The 15,272-nt window shown below is 44.9% G+C and overlaps 1 protein-coding gene across 3 annotated transcripts in view; it reads left to right on the forward strand.

The window, feature by feature from the left end:
* Window positions 1–3,970, forward strand: part of ldb1a (LIM domain binding 1a) — a 92,401-nt gene extending 88,431 nt beyond the window's left edge. For all 3 annotated transcript variants that reach the window (XM_060842194.1, XM_060842196.1, XM_060842195.1), the window contains exon 11: window positions 481–3,970. In XM_060842194.1, coding sequence (XP_060698177.1) covers window positions 481–711 — 231 coding nt within the window. In that variant the 3' untranslated portion in view covers window positions 712–3,970. The remainder of the gene's footprint in view (window positions 1–480) is intronic.
* Window positions 3,971–15,272: the final 11,302 nt, after the last annotated feature.

Below are 15,272 nucleotides of genomic sequence, written 5' to 3' on the forward strand. Positions count from 1 at the left end.
TGGCAGACATACCTTCAGCTGTCAGGGAACTTCCTCTTTAAATCTCTCCTCCTCCACATCTACAAGGCCATCACAAGAGGATAAAGGACAAAAATTGACATTGAGCCACACAATAAATACTTGGATAGGTGACAAAAGTCTTATTCAAAGAGTAGATTTCCAAGAGTGTTTGGAATTTCTTCCTAAAGCTCCCACCTGTATCCCTCTCTTTCTATAAGACTCTTCCCACTAAAATCTGTTGGTTTGACAAAGTATTTGGCCAATTGTCCACTGCTGCCTTATTTGGCTTGGTGTCTTTTTTCTTGCTTTGCCCTCCTGTGAAGCACCTTGGAATGTTTTTACTGTGTTAAAGGCGCTATATAAATGCAAGTCATTGTTGTGTTCAGGTGTTTCTGTGCATGTGCGTGTTTGTATGGGTCTGTTTGTCTATCCTGTCACAAATTGTTCTTTAAATGAGCTGAGGTCACCTCCCTGTTACAGGACGTGATGGTGGTGGGTGAGCCCACCCTGATGGGGGGCGAGTTTGGCGATGAGGACGAGCGGCTTATCACACGTTTGGAGAATACACAGTATGATGCAACCAATGGCATAGACGACGAGGACAGCTTCAACAACTCCCCTGCGCTGGGAGCCAACAGCCCCTGGAACAGTAAGCCTCCATCGAGCCAAGAGAGCAAGTCAGAGAACCCAACATCACAGGCCTCACAGTAAAGATGTACAAGACAGCCAGTGCCGTTCCAAAACCCAAAATAAATCTACCTTTCAAAGTAAAAAACAAGTGGAGGTACCGGGGGCTGGTTTGTCACTGTGCAACCAACTTGTGCCGCCAATGATGCAAGCATCAATCACTGATCTCTCCTTCCCAAACTATCACTAATTATTGGATATAATACCTGCTTCTATAGATTTTCTTAGCTACTTCAAAGTATTTTCATTTTAATTATCTGTCTTTGAAAAAAAGTGTTAATAAACAGCTTGCTGCTGAGAAGATTTAAAACCTGCGCCAATTCTAGCTCCTCTCTGTTCCTGCTGAGCGTTCTGTCATTTGGGCTTTGGACAGGAAAAGAAATTGCTGTTCTAGAGGCTTCCACAGCTGGCACAGTAGGCAAATGAGCCACCCGTGCATTCTGGGTTGTACGGACCAGGATTTTCCGAAGTTCGGTCTCCTGGACTGTGCTGCGATAACTGATTTCAGCAGAGAATATGAGCGGGGACGGGTTGCTACAATTGGCCTCAGTTAGGGGCCCCACTCGTCTGTATGATCACCATCTGGTGACATAGATATGATACCATTGCATGATTGTTGAGTGAAGATGGCACTGTGATGCCCAATGTGGTTGAATAGCGCACAGCCACATACTCTCTTAGATTTCATGAAGAATGGAACACCTGGACAGGCAATTTGTGCCAATGGCGCTGTAAGTGATAAGTGAGAATGGGGTAAACACTGGGGATGGGGGAGGGGGTGTTGATTCTTGGTATCCAGATTTTCTGTTTCTTCATCAATAAGACTTCTAGAAACCACATCCCCACATAAACTCCTTAGCGTGAGTTTCCAAGACAAATCTACAGTGACACACACATCTGAATCCGCCAAACCCCTGCATTTTTAAAGCAGCGATGGACTCCATGGCTTGTATATTCTTTGAAAGGATATTGATGATTTTATTGCATGGTATTCAAAAAACATTTAAGCTTATTTGTTAGTAAAGTATTCATAGAAATTGTGATGATTCTCTCCAGACCTTCAGAAGCTGATTCAATGAATAGATAAGTTCAGTAAATCAGACACATCCCAGGTGTGTCGCTCCTGGGCAAAGCTGAATTTGGCATCTTGCTCAGGGCAATGCCATGGGCACTACACTTGGCCTCAGCACCCTTGGGCTGGAGGGGCAAAAACACCTGGTCATGACTGATATCCCGTGATTAATACTGGAAAATTACTGTGTCTGGATATAATGTGAGGACAGAATCAATCTTGGCTGTGATAACTCTCTTAGTTAAATACCCTGCTACCACTCACTGTCTTAGCATGTATGTGAAGACTGGCCGTTTAAATGCGGTGCTGGAGACCCCTTCAAGTTCTGACTGATGCTGACAGATCTTCTGCTGCTTTCTGATGTTTCAGATTTCATACGTAGATTTGTCATTTCAATTGTTGGTCTTTGGCCATGCTTAGACATTATTGTCCATGAGGTAGGTATCTTGTCAAGTTTTATTTTAATACAGGATGCCTCTCATGGTTTGGAGTGCAAATATTTCCAAATCTGCTCTTTAACTAACGCAACAAACTAGTTCTCTTTTTAATGTGCATTGTGAAACTGGTCAAGGATCACACAAGTTCTTGACCTAAATCAACTGGAACAGTGAATCTATTGTTTTGGGTCCTGTGAGCTAGAGTCTAGAACCTCACAGTGGATCTAGTGGTTATGGATCCTGTGAACTGAGATTCCAAAGTGCTCCTCTGTACAGTGCAGTACTTTTACACACTCTTGGGGAGATTGCTCAGCTTTGACTGTAGCCTGCATTTCAATTTTAAATAAAAAGAACTTGCATTTATATAGCGCCTTTCACAACTTCAGGACGTCCCAAAGAGTTTTACAGCCAATTACTGTAAAGTTTTGAAGTTTAATCATGATTGAAATGTAGGAAAATTAAGTCCTAATGGTTGTAGAGTCTGCAGGTCTGTATTGGACAAATGCATCTCTACCTAGTAGATTTCTAAGTATTAATACAAAAATAAAGAAATAGTTAATATAGTCACTTGGTGGTACAGATCTAGAATGTGGGAGAAAGTGAGGACTGCAGATGCTGGAGATCTGAGTCAAAAAGTATGGTGCTGGAAAAGCACAGCAGGTCAGGCTCCTTGGATGCTGCCTGACCGGCTGTGCTTTTCCAGCACCACACTTTTTGATTCCGATCTAGAATATGCTGAGAAAAGAAATTTAGTGCAAGATAAAAAGCTTAGGCAAATTGTCTCTTTTCAGTAAGATTCAAACAGATAATATATGAAAATCAGACAAAAAACAGGAATTGTAGGAAAGACATAGTAAAAGTATAAGAATATATTTTGGATGTCCAGATTGCAAGTTTTGGCATGGAGTGGTATTAGATTGCGAAAAGGGGTCCACACCCAAAACATTAACCTGCAATTTCTCTTTACAGACACTGACAGATCCACAGTGTGTTTCTGGTGTCTTTTCTTACCGTAGTCTGATAAAAATGCATTCCAAATGAGACAGTTTAGAACCAGTCCTGAATCCTAGCACTGTGATCCAGTTGATTGATGTCAATGCTGTTCCTTTGCTGGATTCAGTTGGAGATGCCATGGAGATGAACTACTGGTTGCCACTGACACATCAGAATCAATAAATAAGTCAATCCTGTGCTGTGGGGTTGTGTTAATGACCTTGGAAAGGCTTAACTGAACCATACATTGATGTAGACAGTCAACAAGCACAGTATGCATGTACAAAGTCTTGACAGTAGCACTGTCAATCAGACTTGCCCCTTCTCCTCATCCCCACCTCTTAAAAGGGAATACAGTTTCTGGAAAATGTATATCTGTAATAGTACCTTTTTAAACAAAAATGTTTTTGAAGTTAAAGTTTTGCCAGAATGAACTTTACCCGCCACACCTAACCCCTGGTACCTATTTGAACAGAGACAGTGAGGTGGAAACAGAGAATTCTTGGCTGCTTGACATGATTTTCTACTTGGCTGTAAATCTGTAGAGAGACAGTACAAATATAAGATGCACATTGTCTTGTTTTATACAGCAAAAGAAATCTGGAAAAAAATTAAAAAGGCATAATGCTGAACAATTTCCCCTCAAAATTGTTTGTAATGTTTTTTAATGTTATCTTGTGTAGGGGAAATGTGTTTTATTTTCTTTGTTTCAAAGCCTTTCCTTGTTCCGTGTATCTCTGCTTGTATATTAAATGCTAGTACTTAACGATCTGTATTGCTGTCATTAAACGTTATGTAAAACTTACAATAAATGCTTCTGGATTTTCTTTTCCTCATCAAACAGAAGAGAAAACTTAAAAGTGCACAAAACTTGATGGACCATTATGACATGCATTACAAATTGGTTCCATGATAAAAGACACAGAAGGGATAAGGGGAGGAGGTTATCTCTCTGATGGGACATGGCAATTGGGGCTTCAACTTTTCACCGTATTTATTGATAACTGAATAAATTAGTTGTATGTCTAAGTTTATGGTTAAACTAAGAAAGGACAGTAAGCAATGATAACTTGCATCTTTTAATATACCGAAATGACCCAAGGCACTTCAGAGATGGCATTCAGTCACAGGTGTTTGGCAGGTACCCAAAGGTTTTATGTATAAATGTTGCAGAAAGGAACAGAAGTTCCCTATCTCTGTAACTCCTCCAGCCCTGAGAACACTTGAGATATCTACAAATTCTGATCCATTTTATCCCTGATTTTATTCTTTACATTTAACTGCCTGAATTCCTGAGCTTTGGAATACCCTTTGTAAAATTCTTCATCTTTCTGCCTCACTTCCTGCCAGCTTTAGAGCAGAGAGGGTACATAATTGAGATGTACATGATTTTGAGGGGCATAGATAGGATGGATGGAAAGTAGTTGTTCCACTTAAAATTAGGATTAGAATCCCTACAGTGTGGAAACAAGCCCTTATGCCCAACAAGTCCTCACTGACCCTCTGAAGAGTGACCCATTTCCCCTATCCTATATTTACCCCTGACTAATGCACCTAACTTACACATTCTACACCTACCCTACTATGGGCAATTTAGCATAGGCAATTCCCCTAACCTGTACATCTTTGGATTGTGGAAGGAAACTCACGCAGACACTGAAGAATGTGCAAACCCCACACAGACACTCACCAGAGGCTGGAATCAAACCCGGGTCCCTGGGGTGCTTTGAGGCAGCACTGCTGCGCATAGTTGAGGGCATAATTTTAAGGTAAAAGGCAGATATTTTCGAGGGAATTTTTGAGCTTTTTTTCCAGAGGGCATGGAATATTTGGAATGCACTGCCTAGAAGGGTAGCTGAAGCAGGAAGCTTCACACCTTCAAAAAATACTTCGGTGACCACTTAAAATGTCAAAGCATTCCAGGCAATGGGCCAAGTTCTGGAAAGTGGACTTAGTGTAGATTTAGTTTTGTTGGTGCAGACTCAATGGGCTGAAGAGCCTCTTCTGTGAGATTCTATGATCTCCTAATTTAAAATTAAGAATCACACAACACCAGGTTATAGCCAAACAAGTTTATTTGGAAGGACTAGCTTTCGAAATGCTGATCCTTCATCAGGTGGTTGTGGAGTATAAGATCGTAAGGCACAGAATTTATAGCAAAAGTTTACAGTGTGGTGTAACTCAAATTGTATATTGAGAAAAGACCTGGATTGTTTAAGTCTCTTTCATTCATCAATACATTGAAGGTGTGAGCTGCCCTGTGTGAGACTGTCTGTGCCACAATATTCAAACTGATTCTAATTTAAAAAAAGATTTACAGAATCTTACAAGATTCATGCAGTTTTTGAGCAAAATAAAATGTAATTCTGCGAGTACAAATTCACCCCACAAAACTTATGTGTGCATGTGGGTGTGGGGTGTGGGGTTGAGTGTCTGTGAGAAAATGTGTGAGTGAGCGTGTAAAGGGGTATAAGTCTGTGAGAGGGTGCATGAGAGTGTTGGAATGTGCGAGCATATCAGAGCTTGTGTATTAGAGGGTCTGTGTGAGTGGATCTGCAGGAGAGAGTGTGTGTGTGTGTGTGTATAGTGCAGTGCAGTGGGGTCACCTGTAGTGTGACATGAACCCAAGGTCCTGGTTGAGGCACTTGTAACTACTCAAAGATGGTCTCATAAGAATGCGGTACAATGCTCAACTCATTGACCACCAGTTCCAATGTGCCACAGTGAGAAACCATAGTGACCTCCTCAGGAGACAGACATGAGTGACAACCACAGGGCATCCTTCATTGTCCAGTACTTCCCAGGAGCCGAAAAACTACATGTTCTTCGCAGCCTGCAACACATTATCACTGAGGATGAGCACCTTGCCAAGATCTTCCACATGCCTCCACTTCTCACCTTTAAACAACCACCAAACCTCAAACAGATCATTGTTCGTAGCAGACTGCCTGGCTTTCAGGCCAACACCATATAACCTTGTCACACTAAACGCTGCAAAATGTGTCAGTGTGTCGACATAGATACCATCATTACGTGTGGGGTCACCTCCCACTGTATACAGGACAGGTATTCATGTGACCCGGCCAATGTCTATCTCATACGCTGCAGGCAAGGATGCCCTGAGGCATGTTACTTTGGTGAGACCAAGCAGAGGCTAAGGCAACGGATGAATAGATACAGCACAACAATCAACAAGGTAAAAACAATGACTGCAGATGCTGGAAACCAGATTCTGGATTAGTGGTGCTGGAAGAGCACAGCAATTCAGGCAGCATCCGAGGAGCAGTAAAATCGACGTTTCGGGCAAAAGCCCTTCGTCAGGAATAAAGGCAGAGAGCCCGAAGTGTGGAGAGATAAGGTAGAGGAGGGTGGGGGTGGGGAGAAAGTAGCATAGAGTACAATAGGTGAGTGGGGGAGGGGATGAAGGCGATAGGTCAGGGAGGAGGGTGGAGTGGATAGGTGGAAAAGAAGATAGGCAGGTAGGACAAGTCATGGGGACAGTGCTGAGCTGGAAGTTTGGAACTGAGGTGAGGTGAGGTGGGGGAAGGGGAAATGAAACTGTTGAAGTCCTCATTGATGCCCTGGGGTTGAAGTGTTCTGAGGTGGAAGATGAGGCATCTGGTGGTGAAGGAGGCCCAGGATCTCCATGTCCTCAGCAGAGTGGGAAGGGGAGTTGAAATGTTGGGCCACAGGGCAGTGTGGTTGATTGGTGCGGGTGTCCCGGAGATGTTCCCTAAAGCGCTCTGTTAGGAGGTGTCCAGTCTTCCCAATGTAGAGGATACCACATCGGGAGCAACGGATACAATAAATGATATTGGAGACAGGAGTGTTCCCTCCCAGTAGGAGAACACTTAAGCCGCCTGGGACATTCGCCCTCAGAGCTTCGGGTGACCATCCTTCAAGGCAGACTTCAGGACAGGTAACAACGCAAAGTGGCTGAGCAGAGGCTGATACCAGGTTCTGTACCATGGGGATGGCCTCAACTGGGACCTTAGGTTCATGTCACGCTGCAGGTGACCTCATTGTACTACACACACATACAGACGCACACACACACACTCCTACAGACCCATACACTCATGCAGACCTTCTCTCATACACTCATATATACACTCCCACACTCATGCATACATGCATCCTCTCACAGACTTACACCCCCTTACACTCTCTCTCTCTCTCTGTCACACACATACACACACACTCTCGCTCTCTCATAACCCCACCATCCCCAAACACATATAAGTTTGTGGGGTGAATTTGTACTTGGAGAATTACATTTTGTTTTGCTCCAAAACGGTATGAATCCATGTAAGATTCTGTAAATCAGTTTTTTAGATTAGAATTAGTCTGAACATTGTGGCACAGACAGACTCACATAGGGTACTCACAACTTAAATGCAGTGTCTGAGCCGACATGACACCAATTGTTAAAAGTTCACTTGAGAATGTAACTTTAAAAACGTTCTGTGATTTACAAATGAAAGAACTGAAACCAACATGTTCATTCTAAAAGATGAGAGACTTAACAAACAATCCAGGTCTTTTTCAATATATAATTTCAGTTACATCACACTGTAAACTTTTGCTATAAATTCTGTCTTACCATCTTATACTCCACAACCACCTGATGAAGGAGCAGCGCTCCGAAAGCTAGTGCTTCCAAATAAACCGGTTGGTGTGTTAATTTTAAACTTTGTACACCCCTGCCCAACATCGGCAATTCCAAATCATTCCTGTTTTAAGACACTCTTTTGAACAAGCTTTTGATCATCCCGTTATGAGGCTCTGCCATGTTTCTGAAAAGGCCTCTTTAAATCAAATTAGAAAATGCTACTATATTTAATCCACTACGAAAATAGACTTTATTGTTCAAAATCATAAGGCTTTTGATAACGTAAATAAGGAGAAAATATTTCCACACTTTCCTTTTTATGTATAAACAGTATTAATGCTCTGAAACGTCCAAGCTGTTTCATAGGAAATGTACAAAATAAAGTTGGTGCATCGGAAAGGGTAAGGACTAATTGGATAGCTGTCAAACAGTATGATGAATCGAATGGTCCCCATCTTTACGGTGTAATTCTACTTTTCTTTGTTTATACTCATGGAGCTTTCTCCAAATTCCAACAGAAGTACATTAACTGATTTCAGTTATGAGCGATGCAGCTTGGAAGGCCACACGCAAAGTGGAGGAACAACACCTCATATTCCGCTTCGGAAGCTTACAGTCCAATGGCCTTAACATCGCGTTCACCAGCTTCAAAATTTCTCCGCGCCCAACCTCATCTCATGTCCAGCTTTCCATCTCCCCTCACCACCACACCACCTCCTTGAACTGACCTAACCCGTCCATCTTCCTTCTCACCTATCCTATTCCACCCTTCCCACTGACCAATCACAGTACTCCCAAGCTGCATCCACCCATTACCATCCCACCTACTATTCCCCCAACCCCACTTTCACCCTGTATTTATTTCTGAGCGCCCTTCCCGGTCCTGCTGAAGGGTCTCGACTCGAAAAGTCAACCTTCCTGCTCCTCCGATACTGCCTAACCTGCTGCGCCTTTCTTTAAATCGACTCGGAAGGCTATATTGGCCTCGAGGTTAGAGGTGTGTAGACTCATCAAAATGATACTCTAGAGGGTTGGTTTATGAAGGTAGGTTGCATAAACTTGACCTTGCATTCTCTTTAGTAGATAAAATTGAAGGGTGACCTGCTTTAAGTGTTTACAACATCAGCATGATTTCATATGACAAAATGAAACCAGTTCCTTCTGGGGCGGGGAGACTACTACATAATACTAAAACAAAACTGAGAACACAATACTTTCCACAACCCTCGGAGTTTAACTTTGCAGTTGCACTGATATAATCACGGGGTCGTGAATATCTGGAACTCCATTGAATGGGCTACAGACCCCCATTCACCTATTGTACCTTTTACTACCTTCTCCCCACCTCCACCCCCATTTATCTCTTCATCCTGGAAGCTCCCCGCCTCCATTCCTGATGAAGGGCTTTTGCCCGAAACGTCGATTTTCCTGTTCCTCGGATGCTGCCTGGCCTGCTGTGCTTTTCTAGCACCACTCTAATCTAGACTATAGATTAAAAGAGTGTTGCAGTTTTCGAGCCTGAGATGGGTGGATTTTTGCTGGATAGGATGTGTAGACGTGTGGCGGGGAGATTGATTTCTATCACCGAATTAAATGGTGGAGCAGGTCAGGCAGGCTGACTGAAGTGATTTAATGCAAACCCAATGTTAAACTCCCTTGACACACCTCGTCATTGTCCACATGGGAAATGGTCACGAGTTTAATTTCCACCAACGACCGGTAGTATTGAAATTGAGAGTATACCTGGTGTAAAACTCCGATAGAATAACTAACCCTTATTACAAACTACACTTTTTTTTGGTTCACAAACTGACCATTCACTCCATTATGTACTCGATGGTTCTTTGCAAACTTTATAATTATGCCTTGTGACACTGCAACAGCGAAGGTTTGAAGTTAAACATGAAAGCACTACACTTCTGGTAGCAGCTGTCAGTTTTCACCGATTGCATCTATTCACTGGATAGGTGTGGTGAATACAGGCTCATTAAATGCCTCCATTTGATATTGTGAAAGTCAAAATGTCATTTGACATGATTTGATACATGCAGTTCCAGGAATTTCTCACTCCGCAGTTGTGCCAAACAGTTGAGTTATCCAGTTTGCTCATTATTGCAGCCAGGACTAATGAACGTTCAATAGTACTCTATATGTATTCCCAGTCACTATGTTTCCGGGTTGGTTAAGTGTTGAGCAACTCAGTGCAAAACACACTCCTGTACAAGTTAAAGAAAAGGAAGACCGAAACACACCAGAGTGAGACTGATTGAAATGATCTTCGGCTATTTGACAGAATAACATGATAATACCGTAACACTACATTCAGCACCAATAGATAATCAGAAGTGCAATATATGGACTTGATACACACAACTTCCAAGGACTACTTCACTTGGCGTAACCTATAGTTCAAGGTCTTGGTATTGCTTTTCCCTCAGAATCTTTGGATGATCCCATTCAGTTTGACAATTTGTAAAGAGTATAAATAACATTTTTGATAATTTTATAAGCTGCTGGCCCATGCAATGTTTCAAACAGCTCCTCCCAAAGTGATTTATAGCTTCTAAGTCTAGCCACACAAGAGGGAGTTAGGTCATTTCGAACAGAGATAAGGGTGTAGCTATGGGTATAAAAATTAGATTCTCGGGATGATCACGAGCAAGAATCTCAAGGACCAACGCGCAAATGAGGAATCCTGAGTTAGGGACTCAGTGCCAGAATCAACTAGTCCAAGATCGATCAACTTGGCTGGATATGGATAATACTGTATTTGAATTGTGAGGTTTGCATATTCTCTGTAACTGTAAAAAATGAGGTCTGCAGATGCTGGAGATCACAGCTGCAAATGTGTTGCTGGTCAAAGCACAGCAGGTTAGGCAGCATCTCAGGAATAGAGAATTCGACGTTTCGAGCACAAGCCCTTCATCAGGAATAAGAGAGAGAGAGCCAAGCAGGCTGAGATAAAAGGTAGGGAGGAGGGACTAGGGGGAGGGGCGATGGAGGTGGGATAGGTGGAAGGAGGTCAAGGTGAGGGTGATAGGCCGGAGTGGGGTGGGGGCGGAGAGGTCAGGAAGAGGATTGCAGGTTAGGAGGGCGGTGCTGAGTTGAGGGAACCGACTGAGACAAGGTGGGGGGAGGGGAAATGAGGAAGCTGGAGAAATCTGAATTCATACCTTGTGGTTGGAGGGTTCCCAGGCGGAAGATGAGGCGCTCCTCCTCCAGCCGTCGTGTAGTTGTGTTCTGCCGGTGGAGGAGTCCAAGGACCTGCATGTCCTCGGTGGAGTGGGAGGGGGAGTTAAAGTGTTGAGCCACGGGGTGATTGGGTTGGTTGGTTCGGGCGGCCCAGAGGTGTTCTCTGAAGCGTTCCGCAAGTAAGCGGCCTGTCTCACCAATATAGAGGAGGCCACATCGGGTGCAGCGGATGCAATAGATGATGTGTGTGGAGGTACAGGTGAACTTGTGGCGGATATGGAAGGATCCCTTGGGGCCTTGGAGGGAAGTGAGTGTGGAGGTGTGGGCGCAAGTTTTACATTTCCTGCGGTTGCAGGGGAAGGTGCCGGGGGTGGAGGTTGGGTTGGTGGGGGGTGTGGATCTGACGAGGGAGTCACGAAGGGAGTGGTCCTTGCGGAACGCTGATAGGGGAGGGGAGGGAAATATATCCTTGGTGGTGGGGTCCGTTTGGAGGTGGCGGAAATGGTGGCGGATAATACGTTGTATGCGCAGGTTGGTGGGGTGGTAGGTGAGAACCAGTGGGGTTCTGTCTTGGTGGCGGTTGGAGGAGCGGGGCTCAAGGGCGGAGGAGCGGGAAGTGGAGGAGATGCGGTGGAGGGCATCGTCGATCACGTCTGGGGGGAATCTGCGGTCCTTGAAGAAGGAGGCCATCTGGGCTGTGCAGTGTTGGAATTGGTCCTCCTGGGAGCAGATGCGGCGGAGACGAAGGAATTGGGAATATGGGATGGCGTTTTTACAGGGGGCAGGGTGGGAGGAGGTGTAGTCCAGGTAGCTGTGGGAGTCAGTCGGTTTATAATAGATGTCTGTGTTGATTCGGTCGCCCGAGATAGAAATGGAAAGGTCTAGGAAGGGGAGGGAGCAGTCTGAGACAGTCCAGGTGAATTTCAGGTCGGGATGGAAGGTGTTAGTAAAGTTGATGAACTGTTCAACCTCCTCGTGGGAGCACGAGGCAGTGCCGATACAGTCATCGATGTAGCGGAGGAAAAGGTGGGGGGTGGTGCCAGTGTAGTTGCGGAAGATGGACTGTTCCACATATCCTACGAAGAGGCAGGCATAGCTGGGGCCCATGCGGGTGCCCATGGCAACTCCTTTAGTTTGGAGGAAGTGGGAGGGTTGAAAAGAGAAGTTATTCAGGGTGAGGACCAGTTCAGTCAGTCGAAGGAGGGTGTCAGTGGTAGGGTACTGGTTGGTGCGGCGGGAAAGGAAGAAGCGGAGGGCTTTGAGTCCTTCGTGATGGGGGATGGAGGTGTACAGGGACTGGATGTCCATAGTGAAAATAAGGCGTTGGGGACCGGGGAAGCGAAAATCCTGGAGGAGGTGGAGGGCGTGGGTGGTGTCCCGAACGTAGGTGGGGAGTTCTTGGACTAAAGGGGACAGGACCGTGTCGAGGTATTGGGAGATGAGTTCGGTGGGGCAGGAGCAGGCTGAGACAATGGGTCGGCCGGGGCAGGCAGGTTTGTGGATTTTGGGCAGGAGGTAGAAACGGGCGGTGCGGGGTTGTGGGACTATGAGGTTGGAGGCGGTGGATGGGAGATCCCCTGAGGTGATGAGGTCCTGGATGGTCTGGGAGATGATGGTTTGGTGGTGGGAGGTGGGGTCGTGGTCAAGGGGGCGATAAGAGGAGGCGTCCGCGAGCTGGCGTTTGGCTTCAGCGGTGTACAGGTCAGTGCGCCAAACTACCACCGCGCCTCCCTTGTCTGCGGGTTTGATGGTGAGGTTGGGATTGGAGCGGAGGGAGTGGAGGGCTGCACGTTCTGAGGGTGAGAGGTTGGAGTGGGTGAGAGGGGTGGACAGGTTGAGTCGGTTGATGTCACGGCGGCAGTTGGCTATAAAGAGGTCGAGGGCGGGTAGGAGGCCAGCATGGGGTGTCCAGGTGGATGGGGTGTGTTGGAGGCGGGAGAAGGGGTCGTCAGAGGGTGGGCGGGAGTCTTGGTTGTGAAAGTAGGCACGGAGGCGAAGGCGGCGGAAGAATTGTTCAATATCTCGCCGCGTGTTGAACTGTAACTGGCTCGTTACGTGATTCATTAATAAAACATTGTCCTCAGTATTGGTATTTGTAACATTTGCTGCTTTTCCCTGTTGGGTCTTAAGGAACATATAGGTATCTCCTACATTTCGGCCGTTCCCCTCGGCTTCCCCTTCCCGACCTCTCCTCCCTTTGCTCCCGCAACAGCGATAGTGACCCCCTTGTCCTTACCTACTATCCCACCTGCATCCACATTGAGAATCATTAGCTTCCACTTCTGACACCTCCAACCAGGTGCCACCACCAGATACATATGTGTTTCCTTTCTGCCCCCATCAGCCTTCTGCAGGGCCCGTTCCCATCTGGAGCCCCTGATGCACTCTTACTTCCCACAGCCCTGCGGCATCTTTCCCTACAGCCACTAAAGGTGTAACGCCTGTTCGTTTGTTTTCTCCCTTCTCAGTATCCAAGGGCCCACTTCACACAATCTAGTCTACTGCATTTGCGTAGACTTGGCGACAGTATTGCGGAACACCTACATTCTGTCCGCAAAAGAAGACGCTGAGCTTCCAGTTTCCTGCCACTTCAACACACCACCCTGCTCCCTGGCCAATATTTCTATCTCAGGCTTGCTGCAGTGCTCCAGTGAAGATGAGCAAAAACTGGAAAAACACCACCTCATTTTCTGCTTGGGAATTCAATGACCTTCTGGACTCAATATCGAGTCCAACAGTTTTAGGGCAAGAGCTCTTCCCATGTCCTTACCCAACTCCAACACATCAGATTTTGTTGTCATGTGGTCTACTATTAAACACAATCCTTGTCAGCCACTAATTGTACCCATTAGCAGCTATTCATTTTCCTCGGCTGATTGTTATTCACTCCTTTGTCTGTCAGACTCTTTGGGCTCTGTCTCCACCTGTCATTTATTCTTTACCATCACCACCACCACTCCCCGCCCGTCACTGGTCCCGAAACGTTAATTCTGTTGTGGTTCTGTTCGCCGAGCTGGAAGTTTTTGCTGCAAACGTTTCGTTCCCTGGCTAGGGGACATCATCAGTGCTATTGGAGCCTCCTGTGAAGCGCTACTTTGATGTTTCTTCCGGTATTTATAGTATTTACCACTATAAATACCGGAAGAAACATCAAAGCAGCGCTTCACAGGAGACTCCAATAGCACTGATGATGTCCCCTAGCCAGGGAACGAAACGTTTGCAGCAAAAACTTCCAGCTCGGCGAACAGAACCACAACGACGGACACCCGAGCTACAAATCTTCAACCAGACTTTAAACGTTAATTCTGTCTTCTCTCCACAGATATTGTCAGACATGCCGAGCATTTCCATCAATTTCTGTTTTTGTTTCTGATTTCCAGCATCTGCAGATCTTTTGGTTTTTACTAAGTGGTATTATGATGTTTGCGTTCAAATCTTTGCAATTGTGATTATAAAGTTTGTAAACCTTCACCTCCCAATGTGTTGAAATGCACATTTTTGAGCTGTAAACATGCAGTTTGTAAGGTTTGTTATTCTGTCTGGTTTTGGGTTATTACACAATGTATTTTCTTTAATGCCGCCAGTCTTTAATTACTTAATTACATTCTTTAATTACACCGTTCAGGAAACCTAACTGAATAATAGCTCTGTAAACTGGGAAACGCCACACATTGTCAGAAATAATTTAGGACTAAGACTTGGATTGGATGAGCACGCAGTGCAGGTCACAGACCTTAATCCAATGTATACTTCATGTACATGAGAAATATTTATGGCTATATGTTTTTTATAGTAAAAATAAACGCTTTTGGTTTCTTGAGAAAGGAAAACAATAAGGGTGGGACTCATTGTGTTTCAAAACCTGGGCTCTACTGAACAATTAAAGAGGAATTATGGTAACTAGAAATAAATTATCAAGTGTAGACCAATGAGAATGACAGAACAGAATCAGCTGCTACCATTGAGTTGGTGAGGTTTTGTAAATCTCTGCTGCAACCTTGAGTGAAAAATAAGAACTCAATGATTGGATTGTGGAACAGAAACAGAATTTCCTAGCAAAGATGGCAGCATCTGTGGGGAGAAAGCAGAGTTAACATTTTGAGAATGGTGGCTCTTCATTAGAAATGATAGTAACCACAAAAAAGTGCTATTTATGCTGAAGATGAGATTGGGGTAGTGGGGAAGGAGTGTGCGGATACCTGGGGAATGGAGCCCAGAGAAAGAGAGATAGGAAAGAAGTAGGCAATGGATTGAATGATTAAAAACAAAAATCCCAATT

Source organism: Hemiscyllium ocellatum, chromosome 22 (genome assembly GCF_020745735.1).
Source record: "Hemiscyllium ocellatum isolate sHemOce1 chromosome 22, sHemOce1.pat.X.cur, whole genome shotgun sequence".
Lineage (NCBI taxonomy): Eukaryota > Metazoa > Chordata > Chondrichthyes > Orectolobiformes > Hemiscylliidae > Hemiscyllium > Hemiscyllium ocellatum.